Raw genomic sequence first — 19,667 nt, 5'->3', positions numbered from 1 at the left:
AAAGAATCTGCCCCATCAAAAATCAGGAGCTGAACTCCAACCCAGAGTGTTCCCAGCTCCACATCCTGACTTTCAGATGTCCTTGTGTCCTGCTTTGTTCTCCCCTCCTGTCTCAGCCTGCTGTCCTTCCCCCACTGGGAGTACCACTTCAGAGTTTGTCACCAAAAACACCCCAGCCGCAACTTCCCATGCCCTGCAGTGTCAACTGATAGACCTGTGGGAGGTGTGAGTGAGAAGAGCAGTCTGGAACCAAGAATAGGAAGAGGAGAATGTACAGATGAGGGCCAAGGAGAAGGAGGCAGCCAACAATAGTTCCTCCACAAAGCCCTGCCTTTTGTAGGGTTTCAGGTTGGAGACTCAGAAGAGAATTCCCAGGTATTCTACTCCCAGTGCTCTACCAAAGGAAACATACCAGTCACTTCTCTGTCATTTTCTTCCAAAATTAAGTTGGCTTTCTCATTATAAATTTTTTATTGCTCAAGTGGTACAACTTAATGTAAATTATAAGCTGTAATGCAAATTGTTAAAAAAAAAAGTATCCTGTCTTATTTAATTTGGTCTGTAAATGTTTATTATTATGCCTGGTTATTTTACTGAAATTATCTGGCAATATGAAAAGGAAGCGGCAGAGAGATGAGAAGAGAAGAGAGGAAGACTTCCTGGCATCGGGATGGGCAGAGAAGAGAGAGAGAAAGCGTATTTCATTGCAGTAATTACACCTCAGAGGCTTTCAGAGGCAAAAATCCCAATTGGCACGTTACGTGACCCTTGGCTCCTGAGCAACCAGGAGCTTTAGTCAACACAAACTTTTTGTCTCCCTGGAGAGAGGTCTTCAAGCACCAGAGGTGACACAAAGTTCTAGATGTTCCCCATTTCCTTCCCTGGAGTCACTTTTCGTCCTCCTCCGCTCTCCTTTTGTGCCCCAGGAAGCCAGCCTCCTTAGGTGCACTACCCAAGCTCTCCAGCTCTTAAGATTTTGGTTGGGTTTGTCCAACAAGAGACATCCATCAGAGATCAAAGAATAGGAGGAGAGAGAACTTGGAACATTTATTTCTCCAGCTGTCTGCCTGCCAGGCTGTGGTTTGGCAGCAACCTCGTTCCTGCCAGAATGTCCTGAAGATACTCCTCTTACTGAATTCTAGTAACTGCTCCCTCCCACTCTTTCTGGTCAGTTTCCATTAATCTTTTCCACATGTTCGGAAATTTTCCCTTTGTTCAACTTCCTCAAACACCATTTGGGTGGATTTTTGTTTCCTATAGTGGCTCTGACCAATACAAAATATAAGCAGGGGCTGGGAGAAAGCCTTTGCATCTTCCATAGATGCTGGTGTTTCTTGTTCAATCTTAAAAGTGTTAACGATGGGGACTCTTTCTCCTCAGCTGCTAAGCTGCTCAAAATACTTTTGTCGACTTGTAATAAATTGAAACCTAAACCTTCAAAGGGAGGTAAGATTTAGAAAAGATAACAAATTGGATAAATAACTATGATATTGGGGCTTTGCTTTAAAAAGCATCCCCCATAAACTTGAATATTTGTGTACCCCTATATTCTAATTATAAATACTAAAACCTTACTTAGGTTAATATGAATAAACAGGATGTATTTTGGGAAGTGTTGGGGACAAGGTTGGAGTCAGAACTTGAAGGGCTTTGAATTTTGAGGGAATTTGGTGGATAATGCATGTTCAAAAGGACGATGAGGACAGCATTGAAGCAACAGGCACATGCTTTAGATGAGTAAAGCTGGGAGTGTTTGATGGTGAAGGGAGAATGAGAGTTGAAGCAAGGAAAGATGGAAGCCCACTGCCACAGGCCTGGTGCCAGGTAAAAATAGGCTAAACAACGGCGGCAGCAACTGGAGAGGTACTGTGGGAAGAACAGCACTAAGCCTCTGCCTACGATACAATGAGAAGACTGAAAGCAATCAAAGCTTTTGTGCCTGACTGACAGAGCATGGTGGTTCTGGTCAGGGAAATATGCAAGTCAAGAGCAGCTGCAGGCAAGATGATGAATTTGGCTTTGGACACGTTGGAGGTACTTTCAGGTATCCCAGTGGAGATGGTACTTATAAATATGGACCCGGGTTTCAGGAGAGAGTCAGGAGCTTCATGTATGTGGGTCTGGATGAGATGTCCCAAGAGAAAAATATAGAAGGAAAAGGGACCTGATGACAAGAAATTGTAGAGAACTCTATCTGGCAGCAGAGGAAAGAGGGGCAAACAGTTAAGAGAAGAAACGCCAAAGGAGAGGAAGGCCCAAGAGAAGGCAGTAGTTCAGTTGCCCAGGAGGAAAAAGCTAAGGTTAAGATCAAGGGCAACAATCTTGCACACTAAAGAGATGTCAGAAGGTGAAGACCACATGATGAGTAGGCGTATATCATCTTCAAAAGAGCAACTTCAGCAGAACAGATAGTTGAGACCCAGGAGTTAGGGTGTAAACAGAAGGTAAAGAAGTGAACACAGCAGGTGTAAGTATTCATCAAGAAAGTTGACAGTGACAGGAAGGCAAGAGGTACAGGGAGGATGGCAATTTAAAGATTAAAAGAGGAGAGATTTTGGGCTAGAATCTGAATAAGCAGAGGCAACAGCCCAGTGGAAGGAAAGAGATAAATGATGCTAAAAAGAGTCCTAGACAGTCAGTGATTCTTATTCTTTTTTTTGGTCACCTGAACCACTTGAGAATCTGATACATGATCTATAGCCTCTTACTGGGAAGCGCACACATCCAATTTTGAATGCAATTTTGGGAGGTCAAGGGCACCCCTGAGGACAAATCTTGTACCTCACATGAATCCTTGAGTCATAAGAACTTTACAGTAACTGTAGCATCGCAGTCTTTGAGGAGGTGGGTAGAGGTGACACAAAGACCACAGGGTGAGAGATTGAGTTCAGCACATGGTAGAGCAGCTAAAAATAAAACCAGATACTAGAATTTCACACACAAAATACAAAGTTATAGACAGCATAAAACAGACAGATGCTGTAAGGTATTGGAAAAGAAAAAATGGTAGAAAAAGCAAAGGTCTTTTTAATATGCTTTTTTGTATGCTCAAAAATGTTCATTGTGACACAGATTTTTACACAGATAAGCTGTCAGCAACCTAAACGTCTAATAATAAGATAATGGCTATGTAAATTACAGTATTCCTTTAAATACTATGTTATTTAGTATCATAGTATTTAGTATTGACTATGATAAAGCCAATTTAAATTAGAATTCTAAGGTTTAGATCATAACACGAGGTCACGTTTATGACACAGTGTTATAAAAATATAAAGCAGAGTTACTCTATGATTACAACTACGTATATAAAATACCTAAAGAGGAAAAGAAAAATAAAATATGATTTACCAGCCTAGTAGAACAGTGAATGATGTTTTTCTTATTATGTTTAAATGGACATTTTCTTTTGTGTCATTTTTTAAAATTGAAGATAATGTTGCTTTTTCTTACCTCTAACTATTGTTTACATTTTAATAATATAATAAGCTGAATGGAACTTCTCCTAGAATGACCTTCAAGCCTAAAAAATTAGATCACTTATTAAAGATTATCTCAGGAAATCTTTTCTTTTCTTCCTTTTTTTCTTTTTAAAAAAAGGGGTATCACTTTGTTGCCCAGTCTGGAGTACAGTGGCACTCTGGCAGCTCACTGTAACCTTAAACTACTGAGCTGAAGTGATGCTCTTGTCTCAGCCTCCTAAGTAGCTGCAGCTACTACCATGTGCTACCACACTGGCTGCTTTTTAAAACAAATTTTGTAGAGACAGGGTCTAGCGACGTTGCCCAGGCTTGTCTCAAACTCCTGGCATCAACCTATCCTTTCATCTCAGCCTCCCAAAGCACTGGGATTATAAGTGTGAGCCACCATGCTCAGCCTCAGGAAATCTCTTCTAACCCTAAAACATTTAGGGCATCCTATGTGCACACTGTGGCCCAGTTTATATTTTTAAATCTTTATTGTACATCCCAGATTAAACACTGATCTACTCTGGTGTAGACCTTTGAGTCTACTTACTACTTAGTGAGCCCTGCTTACTGAATTTCTATGCAAAGCCAGGGTACAATCAGTTAAAGAGCCAAATGCTTTGCCATTTCCAAAAAATGAGCCAAGTAAGCTTAGGTGTCTTTCCCTATTTTCCTATTTAACTGCTCTCTTAGAAAAAAGAATAAAAATGTGACCTATTATTTAAGAAATGGTGCAGACTAAACAGCATCTCCACCTACAAGATTCATTGTATAGGTCCAAATTGTATGCAGATATTTAAAAAGAAAAAAAGTTGCCCAAGAATGTGATCTCAAAGGTAGACTGCAGGTACAGCTAGCCAGAGGTTGTTACACAGCAGCTTCCCTTAGAAAACATCGACAATGTTCACAAATGACCCATTTGTCAGATGAAGGGAAGGGATCTGAGGAGCCGAGTTGTTTCATGTAGAATATAAAAATGCCCAAAGAAAGACGCTCATCATTTGCAACCAGCCTTTTCCCAGGAACAACTCCACACACTGGGGACTTGGTATCATGGAGGGAGCATTTTGCACTCTTACTTTACAAGGCTTTGCAAAGCTGCTACACAGCTCTGCTTAATAATGAGCAGCGGCTTCCTGGGCAGAAGGAAAAAGCACTGGGCACCTGTTCTCGTGCTGCCTGCCACGAAGATTGGAGCACATACCAGAACCACAGGTCTCCATAAATGCTTCATATCAGGAAATGAAAACGTGGTGGTTCTATGAGCTCGACGGCATTCAGAAAACCAGGCATCAGTTGCCACCTCCACAAACTGGCATTTTTCAGTCATTTTCTTGCCTTTATTTCTCAACATAATTCTATCTTCCACTGCCTCCCTGTTGCTTTCTAAAATAAACCTAACCTTTCACTCTGTTCTCTTTCTACTAATGCTAACTTTAAAGAGCACAGAGAATTCTTGGTGGAAGATCACCCCCTGAAGATAGATAATTTATCTCCAGCTTCACAAAAGAGGCTTTAGAAACCACCACTTTTGGTCGAGTGTGGTGGCTCACGCCTGTAATCCCAGCACTTTGGGAGGCCGAGGCAGGCGAATCACAAGGTCAGGAGTTCGAGACCAGCCTGGCCAACATGGTGAAACGCTGTCTCTACTAAAATACAGAAAATCAGCTGAGCATGGTGGCAAACACCTGTAATCTCAGCTACTCAGGAGGCTGAGGCAGAAGAATCGCTTGAACCTGGGAGACAAAAGGTGGCAGTGAGCCGAGATCCCGCCACTGCACTCCAGCCCGGGGACTCTGTCTCACTTTAAAAAAAAAAGAAACCACCACTTTCCAGAAAATAAAAATATTTTAGCTGACTCATACTTAAGACTGTCCACTGCTGTCTAGTCACATGATAAAATATTTTTGTGTTGATTCGTAAGAATTATAGAATGAGCTACATGGTAAGAATCATAAGCCTATTTCCTTTTTCATCAGTTAATGTTTAAGTTCATAGCCTCCCCCACATCTATGTGAAAATTTCCTGAGCTGAAGCGGCCTCTCTCATTTCATAGACATAGGGGCAATTGCCATGGGAAAAGTGGAAACGCTAGATGCCTGCCTGAAAAGAAATAGTAAAATTTCCACTGGGCATGTTTGAATGTTTATATGGTACCACCAAGAACAGGAGCCCAATACTAACCTTCTAGCCTGTACATTGTTTCATTATCTTCAAAATATATTATCCTCCTCTGTCACCTAAAAATCTAGTAATTTCCTTTACCTAACTGACATCCAACTCCACATTCAATTGGTCACTAAACCCTATTCATTTTCTACCCTTACTTTCTTCAATCACTCTTCCCTTCTCACCATCATCTCTGCCCTACCCTAGTTAAGCATAAGAAAATTATTCCAAGACTGACGATGAAGAGTTGACAGGAATGAAAATTACATAGTACGGCCAGGACGGAGGTAAAGCAAGAGACGCACCTGGGGTGCAAAATTTAAGGAGACTCTCATCTGTGGATTTTGCAAGTGTAGGGTCCACTGAGAGTGAGTACTTCCTTGGGTTTTACAAACTAGGTACTCCTTTTTGCCTCACCCCATCCCCAGCTCTATAATATGTTTTTTCTCTATTATTTTAAAACATACTGCTGCCAAAATCTATGTATGCTTGCCCAGACATTACGCACGCTTATCTAGATATAACAAATTCATTCAGGTGATATACTCAGGCTCAGATGCTGCCACTGGGTGCCTGCGTACATGGAGAATTTTGCCAATGCCTAGGAATGTTTCTTGAGCAGCCATTTTTCTTTATGGATTTTTTTCTTCTGGCCTGTTATAACCTATTTCATTTTCTGGTTTTATATCAAGACACCAGCGTGTTTTTGTCATCACAGAGCACCGTGAACACTCGAGGAGTCTCAGTCAGGCAGCCAGGACATGAGAGATTGTTAACTTCAGTAGCAAGAGGCAGAAGCATGACAGTGGTGAGAAGGTGGTGATCCATGATGAAAGATACCATGAACAGAAGTGAGGTGGGCCACGAGGTGCTTGTTATTAATAATAAAGTATCAACACCTGTCAACAACTCACTTTTTAGATAAATTAAAGCAGAATCAAGGTAATCGCCATAACATCTTCACACTCTAGAATTCCCTGGAGTACTAACATGCTTTCCTCAGTGGAAAAGAAGTGGCTTTCTATCTGGTCTTTCCGGCACGACTTTTACCTTTTTGTTTTGTTTTTATTTGTTTATTTTTACTTTAACCTTTTAAACACTGTGTACACCTGTGCAAAGTGCCATCATCCATTAAACATGTCCCATTAGGGGTAAAAGGCTGAGAATGGCATCTGTGAGTTGAGCTTGGTAAACCCAGGAGGCCCCGAAAATATGATTTTCTCAAACACTGTCTCTCAAACATCTCTGAAGTGCTCCTCTCAAAAATTTCCCTGGAATTATCTGCATGTGTTTGGATCTCTGTCTTGTTGAGGCCTCGTGGGTGGATCCTGGGGTGCTTTTCCCTTCCTTCTCATTCAGAAAATACATGTAGGTTCCTCCCTCCCACCAGCTTTTCATCATTGTCCTTGATTAAAAGGACCTCACCTAAGGTCTTTGTTTCTTTTTTCCAGTGGATTGGCTCTCGCCTTGAGGATAAACCCATCTCAGAAGACACTGGACTTTACTGGTCCTCCTGGGTTACCTCCAGTCATCCTCAGTAACAATTCTCCCACTATTGTATGTACAAACATACATACACACGTATTTCAATTTTGCTTTTCTTAACTTTTACAACTCTTTCGAGGAAACAAAGAGTTTATTCGAGGAAATTCTTCCCCAAATTACTGTGATTGCCTCCTAGCTCATCTCCCTACCTCCAGGCCGAATCTCCTCCATTTTTTATTGGAATAGTTATGCCCATGAGAAGTCTTAGTGTTTTGGTCATAGACATACATGTTCTCCTGGATGTATGATGGCATAATGGAGAAAGGTAGAAAAGAATCAATAGACTTGAATATAAATCCAACTCCAAGCCCTCTTACCCTATGTCACATGAAAATGAAGTAATATCATGCCCTCTGTGTCACACACAGTTAGCACAGTGCCTGGCACAGAGATGACTTCTGTCTTCTTTCCTTTGTTGTTCAAAGTAAGGACATCTAAGGATCAGGGAGAAACTGCAACTTTTCTTCACATAACCTTTTTTTTTTTTTAACATACTCTTAGTACTAGCATTTATCAGTAGGCATCCCTGATTTTTAAAAAATCTGGGTACTCTGAAAACAGAATTTGTCAGTAGGCATTTATCAGTAGGCATCCCCTAATTTTAAAAAAAATCTGGGTATTCTGAAAACAGAGTTTGAATCCTACCTAACTTTATTTTTTACATAGTCCTGTGGAGAGGCAAGGAAGAAAAAGGAAAAATAAATAAATAAATAGCAGAGATGAAAAAGTAATTTCATGGAAATTAATGAAATAGGTTATAAAAGAATTACTGTTAGTTAGCCTATGCTTTTCTTTCCTAGTCACTTTGATTTGATTACGGGGTATAATATCAGATGTGAGTAACGTTCTTTCCCCATCAACTTATACGTTAAGAAGCACAAACAAACACATGGCAGGTTTTCTCTGTTCTTTTAGAAGTAATGTCCAACCTTCATACATCCAATGGTATTCCAGTTATTTGTTATAATGGAATTTACCAAATATAACACAAATAACATTTCCCATTATGATCCCCAAGATCATATGAGAAAATAGAGCCTTTCAGCCATAGTAAGTCAATGAGTGCATTCTTCTGTACCCCAGAAGGAAATGAAATTATGCAGCATAAACATTTCTTTCTTCCCCTATGACTTTTTTTTTAACCTTCTTCCCTTGAAGCTTAAGCAGCATTTTAAAGAGATTTTTGCTGGGTTAACTTTTATTTAGATGTTGGTGATGTTGGAAATTAGAAGAAATGTTTCTTCTCATGTTAACATCCTCAGGCTTAAGCATTTATTGTTCTTTCTCTTGTTATAAAGAAGTGTTCCATGAGTCAACTTGTACTTACATGATTATGATACTGGGGGTCAGAAGAAATTCAAGAAGTTGGAGGATAAATGACTAGTTGGTGGCAAGACAGGTTTCCCTTCCCCACTTTCCACTCACAATGCGATAACATTCAGGCATTCTCTTTGTTGTAGGCAGGAGTTCTTACATGAATGGGAATCAAAATGATGAATGCCTTTACAGAGAGCTGCTCCTTGCAGAAAATTTGTTATAACCACTCTAACAGATCTCTCTGCATCTGGCCACTCATGGAAATATAACAATGGCTTTGTTATGAAAACTGTATATTTAACACAGGATTTGGTTTTACGGGATCTTACCTATGCCCCATAGATGGAACTGTTCTACCCAGGGAGCACAGAAATCTTTTCTTAGTGAATTGTGAAATTGGAGGGCAGATATTCTGTCCTTACTCTTGCTGCCTGGTGAGATGGATCAACAGCATCTGGGCTTTCTGATCTATATGTCAATCTCAAGTTCCTATTTAAACAGGGAGAAGAGAGGGCACTGGTTGGGAGGGAGATTGAAGACTGCAGAAATGGCCTCAACCAAATTAATAAGTAGGTTTTGAAGCTAATTAATTTATGCTCTTTCTTTATTGGCAGAACATGTAATGTGCTGTGTTTCACCTGAGGCCATGTCTCTCTCATGGCTGATCACAATTCCTAGGAGATGCATTCACTTTAAATTTACCTTTTCTTGTATTTTTCTCTTTTAGGTAGCTATAGATTTCACTGCCTCAAATGGGGACCCCAGGAACAGCTGTTCATTGCATTACATCCACCCTTACCAACCCAATGAGTATCTGAAAGCCTTGGTAGCTGTCGGGGAGATTTGCCAAGACTATGACAGGTAAGAGACTTCAGGGCATTTGGAGCCTTATCATCTCTCACTTGGGTGAGATGGTCTTTGACTGATCCGGGGCAGAAAGTGGAAATTAAGTCAAGTAACTTCTTATGCAGTGGCTTCAAAAGCTTCATCCTCTCCATACTAGAAAAACTAAGTTTGTACCTAGCTCACTTTGGTCACCAAACAAAAACCTTTCTCAGTTTTCTTCTCTTAATTGGCTTGCAAGACAATTGGATAGCAATTTTGGTTTCCATTTTCTGAAATCTTAGCATGTGTCTTGCTACTCAAAGTTGTTTGTGAACTAGCAACATTCTAGACCTACTGAATTTGAATCTGCATTTAACAAGATCCCCAGATGATTTGTGTATACTTTATAGAGTTGTAGAAGCACAGGTCTATTAGACATTACCGCATCTAATCTTCACATTAACCCTTATATAGTATGTATTCCTTAGAAGAAGGGAATACTGTACAGGCGGTTAAGTAATTTGTGTGCTATCACATAGCCAGAGACAGGACTTGAACTCAGGTCTACCCACTCCAGAGCTTAAGTCTATAATCACTATGCTTCACTGACCTCAAAAACTATTGGTAACTTCAGCAGAGGGTGTGGTACATGTGTGTAGACAGATGAATGTGTATGTTTGTATGTGCGTATATAGAAAATGTGATTTAACATTAGATCAATATTCTATCTATTTTTACTTGATGATAAAAATAAGGAGTATCTTACATGAATTACATTAAACTGAATGTATTCTGCCTTTGCAGTAGTTTTAGAATAAAGTCAAGGAATTTAGATGTTTTCTTAAGGAAAGCTTTTTGAAGAGAAACCAATGTGAATATAAACGTGTAAATCTCAGTTAACTCCCTGGTATGATTGTAAACCAAGGCTAGTTAGTAACGAGCAGCAACAAATTGACCTTTCAGACCAGGAAAATAAAGAAAGCACCTCTGTCCTTTAGGTCTCAGATGAATTTTATAAGAAAGCATGATTTCTGTTCCATCTAGTGTCATAATTGGTGATAATCATGTTAAAAACCTGTTATACTCCACATCATAGGAAATGACACATTCTCATAACTAGCATGTACAGAGAAACTAATAGAACAGGGTAATGGGAAAGGCGCAGTCAGTCTCCTGCCTACCTGTGTCTCTGGATTAAGCTCTGTCATCACCAGTAACTCAAATGTAGCACAAAGGCAGTTGGACAATGAACAGGTCCAGTAAAATCAAAGAGCTTTGAACACTCAGGGCCTTGCTGACACTTCCTCTCCTGTACATCTAGGAAAGATGTCAATTATTATTTTAAATTACCTTGTTGGAAAAACACCTCTTATACTTAATCTTGAGGTATTGACTGTGAAAAACTCCCTTGAGTTAACTTGAGATAATTTGAATTTAAACACTGATTTCTTCAAGCCCCAGTGCGGGCGGTGTGGTGGTGGTGAGGTTCCTAGAGAGGTTTGTGTCATATGAGTATTTCCACCAGGGAGAGAAAAGACAGGCCAGTGGTATCCACTACATTGGAAACTTCTCCAAACTTCACCAAGACACAAAACCAATAATTTTCTTCCTTCTTTGTATCACACACACATTAATAATCTAGCATAATAATGTGTGAATATGTTGAGAGGCAAGAAGCAGGAGAGTATCTTCAGGATTCATAACTTTTCAATTCTCAAAATGCTTGCAAAGAAAAAGTAGGTAAATGCACTTAACACATATCTCAAACAGTAGATGCTTAATTAAAAAGTTAACTAATCTTCAGGGAAGAAGGCAGTCTAATAAAGTGCAAAGAGAAGACTGATGGGTTTTCCAGAAATTAAGATACTAAGCTTCAGAGCCCTTATTGTAGCAGATTTAGTGGATGATCGCAAAGAAGCTGCTGAACATCTCCATTTCCTGATTGCCTCACATGCAAAATGCAGGCTATAGTCAGAGTGACATGTATATCTTGTAAAGCTTTTATTCCTCTGTGAGCCAGACAAAGTCTGTGGAGCATTTTTTGTTCCCTCAAAAATGTAGATTCAATATATAAATAAGATATGAAACTTTAGAAGTTACATGAAGAATCATCATAAATTATTGTTTAAAATCTTTTAATAGAGTAAGATTGATGTTATCATCCCCAACTGGCCCAGAAAATATAGTTTCTACAGCTCAATGGAACAATTATTTTTTCCATATATAGAAAACAGCTCAACATTTAAATGGGCAAATACTTAAGGAAGAAAAAGGATTGAAAAATTCCAGGGCTCCTTTAAAGAAGCTCCCTAGAAGAATGTGTATTGCAAGCTACTTGCTTGAAAACTGACAAGGTTCCGCTGTTTCTCCGTTGTGTGGGTGGATAGACAATAGACAGGCAGAGTCAGGAAATTTCAAGTCGGGGCTCTGGAATTAATTTATTCTCACATCAAAGTCAGTGAGGTTGGTGCTCAAAGAGAAACACTTGAATAAAAACTGACAGAAGGCATTGTTCCCCCTCCTGCAGTGACACAGAGGTTTCTAATCCCCAAGAGCCTTAGAAATTCCTCCCAGCCTCTAGCATCCAAGAGTTTCCTTTCTGTCTTGTACAGTCATTGCTACCAGGTCATTATAAGGTGATCCATGAAGCAGAACAGCTTGAGAGTTGGATAAAACTCTTCTCAGAATGGCCTTGAAGGGAAGTTTCCCACAGACAGCTGGTCCTCAAGCCTGCCTGCCTGTTCTATCCTTCAGCCTCTGAAAGAGATGATACTACGCATTCCCTCTGCCTTGACCACCCACCCCAGCATAACTATTTGTGCACACACACAAAAACACACATGCATGCATGTGCACATACACACAGGCCCTCACAAGCTCAAGTTGTAGCACTTCTCTAGCTTCTGTATCCTGGTCTGCCTAGACAGCTCAAGGCCAAGGTGACATCTTTTCTTTGGGGCCAGCAGGGATATGGGTTTCTGAAAACCTGACATGTTCTTTAATAAAAAGCATGGCCTATCTGCTGTCAAGACAGTACAGAAACTGACCATGTACATTTCTTGGAAATACAGATTGCCATTTTGTAGACATGTCTACCCCAGAATGAGATAGATATCAGAAACCAAAGCATGGTTTCTTCATGGTGTGGTGGTTATGGTAGAAGGAGACAAAGTTAGAACTAACACCAAATCTGACATGTATTTTCAAGTGTAGAGCACTTGTTTAGTGATGAGAAGACAGTTCAAATCACAGTGCTACCTTTTCCACTCTATCGTCAGTCAGTGGTTCTCAGCCTTGGCTATACATTGAAAAGCTTTAAAATGTGGTGATGCTTGAACCCCACCCCAGAATCTCTGATTAAATTGTAGGTGTGCATCCTGGAAATTAGAATTTTTTATCCAGCTTAGGTGTCCAGGGTTGAGACCCAGCGTTAAATCGTGAGAGATGGGTCAGATGCAATGGCTAAGGGCCGATGCCGCATCTACTTAAGCACCAAACACCTCATGCGGAGCTGTAAAGACAGAATATTTAATGAAGCACTGTTTTTCCCCAAGTAGCCCACAATCTCACCGGGGAGAAACTTGTGTAAATTGCAGCCCAGCATGGCAAAGGAAGTGTTACCTGTTTAGGGATGAGAACTGTATAAAAGAGGGAAGGACTAACTCTATCCTTTGTGGGAAGAGGGGTGGTCAAGGAGGAATTCTGGGGATGATAATTTCTGGGCTGATCATTATTTGGCCTTCAGCTTTGTTGTTATTAGAATGTGGATGGATTTATTCTCCTTATTCTGAAAAATTATACCAGACAAGCCTATGAGGAAAGAGTCAATGGAGATGATAGAGCAAGGGGAACTCATGACGGGTAGACCTAGGTTCGGACCCCAGCTCTGCTACCTCTGTTGTCATAGATTTACATTCTATGGACTTTGGTTTTCTTTATTGTAAATTGAAGATGTATCTCACTTCCCTTGCAGAGCAGTTATAAGGATTAGATATAAAGCAGCTAGTTAACACAGGTTCCACATCTTATAAATACTCAATAAATGACAGGGGCTATTATCTTTAATACCCTAGATTTATATTTTTAAAATGATCTGAACACAAAGGGAGACAGAACTATTCTTAGGGGAAGAGAATGGACATATAAGTTGGTGAAAAGGAAGGAACAATTACAATTTTCAACTCACATTGAAGAGCTTGCTCATTTTTTACAAAATGGATGATGGTGGTTATCAAAGAGTTATGGCATTTAGAGTCAGTTCTAAAGTTCACTTTGGACCAATGATCTTTAAAATATTTTTGCTCGTATACTTTTAAAAAGAATTTTATAAAATGTATAGCTGTCACATTTTTCACTGAAATCAAACATTTTTCATCATGAGTTTATATAGTGACAAAGAATGAAAATTCTAGTGTATTGTAAATTTGGACTTTTAATAATAAAACTCTTACATAACTCTTGTGACTGTGTCAAGTAGAATCTAAATGCCGTAACTCTTTGATAACCACCATCATCTATTTTGTAAAAAATGAGCAAGCTCTTCAATGTGAGTTGAGAATTGTAATTGTTCCTTCCTTTTCACCAACTTATATTTCCATTCTTTTCCCCTAAGAATTTTATCCTAATGTATCTTAATATATTTGGTTTGACATTGTTATGATCACTGTATATTTCTGTTATCAAAATTTAAATTTAAAATTTTTTAGTTTCTAAAAATTTCTAAGATGAAAAAATTTCAAGTATTTAAAAAATATCTGGGTTGTATTACAATTATTACTAGTGCATAATTGATCAAAAGAACATAAACATACCAGAAATTTCAGTATAATTTTTTTCTACAAATACCTATCAGAAATCAGCTCTTACCGAAACAGACAGTGGGGCATTTTTCCAATCAGTATATAGAGCTTCGGATGAGTACTACCCAGTGCTAGAATGGGAGAGTCGAGCATCAATTCTAACTCAATTTTTTGCTCTTATCAATGTAAATACTAAGAAAACATGTTCTTAAAAATAAGTATATGAAAATAAATAATTTGACTAGCAGTATTACTCAATTCTTTCCAGTTATATACCAAAAAAATTACATAATGGCCAATCATCAAAATGTTTTCTTCAATGATCTACCAGCTGACATCAGCACTTGCCAAAATTTATTTAAAGCAAAACTTGGCAACTACCTGACTTGCAAAAGGATGTTTTTTCCTACTGAAACATTCATGTTTAGAATTATTCTTGTCTCTGTTGCTACAGAGTTTTCACACTCTGGAGCAATGGACTACGATGGTTAAGATTCAGAATAGGTTAAAAAGAAGGATAAGTGAAAGGAAAGCTATGAATGGAGAATAGGTCTCTCCATCACAGGCATTCCCAGAAGATCAGTTTCAGCAAAAAATACATATGGATGAGGAGGAACTGAATACTGATTTCCCTTTAAAAAAAAAAAAAAAAAAAAAAAAAAAAAAGCCATGTTCTCATATCCCCAGAAGTGCTTTGCATTTCCAGGTAGCCCAGTTTTAAGACCTCTGCTTTAGAGAACAGTTTTCATTAAATGTCTAAGTGCTTTGAAATGCCATATTGCTCTGAATTTCATTTCCTTATGGATACAGTAATTTTTCTTCACGTTTATTAATGTTTTGATTAATCTTAAAATCTTCCTGAACAAAAAGGGGAAAATAGTGGTTAAAAATCAGTCTTCCCTCTGGAGATCATTTGACAATAGTCATTCCCTAAAAAGGTCAGGACAGCTTATTCATTACCACTGAAGAAATTGGGCTTTTTTATTGTATATTATACTATTTTATTCTGTTTATAAGAAATATTGCCTTTACCCATGTGGTAATAGACCCCTGAATTTTCCAGATCATCCGTCTTTGTCAATCATTTTCCCATCAGTTGCTAAATGGCCCTTTGCTGGGTGCTGAGTGGATCCAATCTTGAGTTCTTAAAGTGTTAGGACACAGATGCCTTCTTTTGTGCTCAACTTGCCTTCTTTTACTTGTTGTATAAGAAGACTCTTCTCTGACTAGTTTTATTTTAAAACAGAAATAATGGATGTTTAAATCTATTGTGCTTAGGCGTAAAGCTTTTTCTTTAGAACGTTTATTAGTTAGAGGCTTTCTGGTGGCTAAGTTCAGAGTATTTATCCCTCCTGGCTCATTAATTATTCCCCTTGTAGGTGAGGCATTTTCCCTACCTTCCTACTCTTGAAACTCAGTTATGTAACAGTGCATCATACTCAGCAAACTTGAATCCCCAAGGGTGGCTTAGAAAGTATAAAAGGAATATCATTAACACTACAACACCATAAGGATTAGAAATGGATGGATATTAGAGCTTGCCCCTCCTACACTCATCAAAAAAAAAAAAAAAGAAAGTAAGAAAGAAAGAAAAGAAAAGAAAAAAGAAAAGAATGGATCTTGAGACTCCCAGTTTCTCTATTTTGACTTCTGAGTCATCTTCAAGTGTAAAGGACCATGATCCATCCTCCACCCAGGAAAGCTTCATTTCAGACTTAACTAGAAAATACTCTAAATTCCTCCTCACAGATCTCTTCTCACACCCACCTATGCTTGTTTTGTTTAAGGAGGAATTGCTGAGGCAAAGTATTTCAGCATGTCGGAGGACCAGAAGTATATTTTCTCCTATTTGTAGCTAATGCTTCATAAGCTGTGTTGAGTCTCTATTTACTCGCATCAACACCTTCTCTAATACCTGCTAGATGCAATGCACCACAAAGCCTGAATTGACCCAACAGTGAGGAGAAACGGGAGTTGGTGATTTTTCTGGAGAATTTACACTTTGATTTCAAAGAATTCTGCCTTCCTTTTTTCTCCCAACCCCTAACCCCAAATTTGATACAGTTGACTATGTTTTGGTAAAGTTTTGTCAAAACCATCATTGGCTAGTAATGACCTCTAAATCAGTTAGGTGGTGATAAAGGAGAATCTGGCTTTGCTACTTTGACTTCTTTGTCAGCCTGTGGATTGGTGGGGCTCATCCCTTTTGCTTACAGATGTTTAGAACAGTGAGCCTTTACCTGAATTGACTGAATATACCAAGAACAGAGAAATGTAGAAAATGTAGAACAAATCTCAGTTATGTTCTTAATGGGAGAAGAAATAAAAGGTAGATAACATGAGAAGGAGATACCTTTGCCAAGAGCCCTGTGGCAACAGCCACCTGACAGCACAGTATTTGATTAAAGAGGGTCTTATTTGTTGTCTAGTCAGGGGTCAGATTCCTGGAAGTACCAGTAGGAAATCATGTTTAATACTATACAAAATAATTAAATTATAACAGAAAAGACATGGGCTTTGAAATCACATAATTTTCCTTGATAATCACCACAGGCCACGTGGCCTTTCTGAGGTTTTATTTTCCTGTAAAATGCGAATAATAAGTAGGTGAAGCTTCCAGGATTGTGTGAGAATTTAATAAGTATGTACATCATTTGGCAGGGGCCTTGTACTTTGTATGCATCGATAAATGTTAATTATTCTCTTCCCCATTCTATTAACTATAGTACAATAAAGTTAGAGTTAAGATCCAATATATGTGAATGAATAATTAGGAGAGAAACTCCAGTGTGCCTAAGATAACTCAAACCAAAAAATATGTAAGTGACTCTCTTGGGTTTCCAAGAGAATTCTCCCTTCTTTTCATAGAATGTGGCTACATTTTCATAATTAAAATTCACGGATTATGTATTCGTTAACTATGTATTCAGCACACATTCTATGACAAGTACTATAATAAAGGATAGGGCAGGGGGCAGTTGAGAGAGGAAAGTGGAGATATAAAGATTTTAATACAAAAGACAGGGTCTCTCTGAGTTCAAAAAACAAGACATGTAAACAGCTTATCACTGCATGTGATAAGGTGGTGGGCACGATGAGTCATGTAAAGGGAACCAAGTTCTGTCAAATTAGCCAATCTTAAAAGCTTTCTGTTGTTTTATTTTTGTTTTTGTTTTGAGATGGAGTCTTTCTCTATTGCACAGGCTGGAGTGCAGTGGCACCATCATGGCTCACTGCAACCTCCACCTTCGGGTTCAAGCAATTCTTATGCCTCAGCCTCCCAAGTAGCTGAGATTACAGGAGTGTGCCACCATGCCTGGCTAATTGTTGTATTTTTATTAGAGATGGGATTTCTCCATGTTGGCCGGTCTGGTTTTGAACTCCTGGCTTCAAGTGATCTACCCGCTTTGGCCTCCTAAAGTTCTGGGATTACAGGCGTGAGCCACTGCACCTGGCTCCATTGCTTTTTAATATCCACTTAGATTCAGTCTTATCTGTATTTGAACTCTAGCTCTAATTAGCAGCATGATCTTAGGCAAATCACTTTACCTTTCATGGCATTTCCTCACCTGTAGAAGGGGAATAGCAATCTCTCCCTGTAAGTATTTTAAAAGATAACACATACAAAATGTTCTAACACAGTCACCTAGTTACCTAGTTCATGGTCCCTTTTCAAAAAAAAAAAAAAACTAGAAAGTTGGTATGGGGGCCATTGGTGAAACTGTAGGGCCAGTTTCTTTCTTAGTATAGAATCTAGCAAAAAAAAAAAAAAAAAAATTAAGGAAGAAGTTGTAGACTAATAACTGTGATGAACTTAGGGGGTTATTTCTTGATTGCAATTATCCATGCTGTTGCTACCCCTCATCACCACAGATAATCAAGAAGCATGAGTCAGCACTGGCATAGCAACATGGCCTAGCAAGGTAACGCAGGTTCATGTTTTTCTTCCTCATTAAATGAATAAATGAAGCAACTTCTTTTTCTTTTTTTCATTTTGGTTTCAGTGACAAAATGTTCCCTGCCTTTGGGTTTGGTGCCAGGATACCTCCAGAGTACACGGTGAGTGAGTAAAGATGAGATCTTCTTTCACTTTGCTTTGGTCAAAGGATAACTTGGATTTTCTTTGCAGCAGTCTCACTCTCTTGACTCTAACATAACCATGTCAGTAGGACCGAAAGAGTCAGAAATGGTCTTTGGAATCAGTGAGATTAACTCCCCAGAACCTGTCTCTTAATGAAACCCTATCCTGGTATTTTGGATGGGTCTTCTCAGAGGTCCAGATGAAGAATTTGACTGTTTAGTTTCTTAAAAATGTGATCACAGTCTGAGAAAACACTCAGGAAGTTGCTCTCCAAGGGCTCAGAACCTATCCATTCATATATCCCCTGGGAAACAGAATTCTATTGGCAATACCAGCTGGGAAAATCCATGACAGTGAAGTCTACAAAATTCCTTATACCAAGTCTTCCAGTCCAAATCTGGTATGGGAGACACAGAAAAGTTGTGAAGAAAGAACTTATGACTTAGAGAATTGGGAAGCTGAAATGTTCTTATGATGACATTGAAATTCTATTTGTTTTTGATAACGATTTCTCATGACAGAAAAAAGGCAAAGATTGTGTGTAGACAAATTTGCACTGTGATGAGGCTGAGACACTACTGTGATATTCTAGATGCTTCTGTAGGACATTCTCCACAGAGAACTCATGCTCACTGGGTGGGGAGGGCCTTGGAGAAACAGCAGGGTATCTGCCCCAGCCTCCACCTTACCAGTGCCTCTGAGGTCTGAGCTAAGTACAAACAACACCGTCCAATCCTGAATTTCTCTTTTACTAGCTGTGTCTGAGCCACAGGTCAGGAGGTAGATGCTGACATTTGCTCCCTCATTAGAGCCATCACATAAGGGCTTTCCCCTTATGTGTCCTTTTTGAAAGAGGAAATCAATCTCCCTGGTGCTCCTAGAGTGAACAGTGGATGGAATGGCATGTCTCCAAGACCTGTTCTCTTTCTTTTTTGCCTTGTATTCCACACTGGCCTTCCTGCTGGGCATAGCTACATAATTCTAGAAGCATTTATTGGAAACAAAGCTTGTGGGGAGAAAGAATATAGAACAAGAGTTATCGACTGGTGGCCTTTCGACATTACTCAGGCCACAAATGTGTTATATTTGACACACTTTTAAAAGACCAATTCAGCAATTTCATATGAAATGTCAGATTTCTGGCTTCTCTTGAGAACCTGAAAGACCTGGCAACACTAAGATTAAAAGATGAAGCTGGAGCTGAGGAGATATAGATCCCTTCAAATCTGGAATGTAAACAGGTGAGTGTCCACTTTCTTAGAGCTGCTGACTACCCGGGGATTCTTGAGTTTTCATCACATCCCCGCCAGGTGGTCTCCCAGCCTCAGGTTGGCCCAGCAGGGCTGAGGGTAGAGCTGTGCAGCATACCTTTTTCTCATTAACAGCATCTTCCTGGTTCCCTTCCTGGAGTAACTCTGGCTGTTTCCTGAAGTCCTCTCGCTCACTTGATCCCCTGACTCCATC

General features: G+C 39.2%; 1 protein-coding gene across 3 annotated transcripts in view; it reads left to right on the top strand.

Annotated features, from left to right (window-relative positions):
- CPNE4 (copine 4) overlaps positions 1–19,667 on the top strand; it is a 488,529-nt gene that overhangs the window by 451,426 nt on the left and 17,436 nt on the right. For all 3 annotated transcript variants that reach the window (XM_074405452.1, XM_074405453.1, XM_074405454.1), the window contains exons 11-12: positions 9,226–9,359; positions 18,127–18,181. In XM_074405452.1, the coding sequence (XP_074261553.1) occupies positions 9,226–9,359; positions 18,127–18,181 (189 nt within the window). The remainder of the gene's footprint in view (positions 1–9,225; positions 9,360–18,126; positions 18,182–19,667) is intronic.

The sequence above is a fragment of the Saimiri boliviensis genome, chromosome 9 (genome assembly GCF_048565385.1).
Source record: "Saimiri boliviensis isolate mSaiBol1 chromosome 9, mSaiBol1.pri, whole genome shotgun sequence".
NCBI lineage: Eukaryota > Metazoa > Chordata > Mammalia > Primates > Cebidae > Saimiri > Saimiri boliviensis.
The sequence above is the reverse complement of the archived record's forward strand: the minus strand, read 5'-3'. Positions and strand labels throughout refer to the sequence as shown.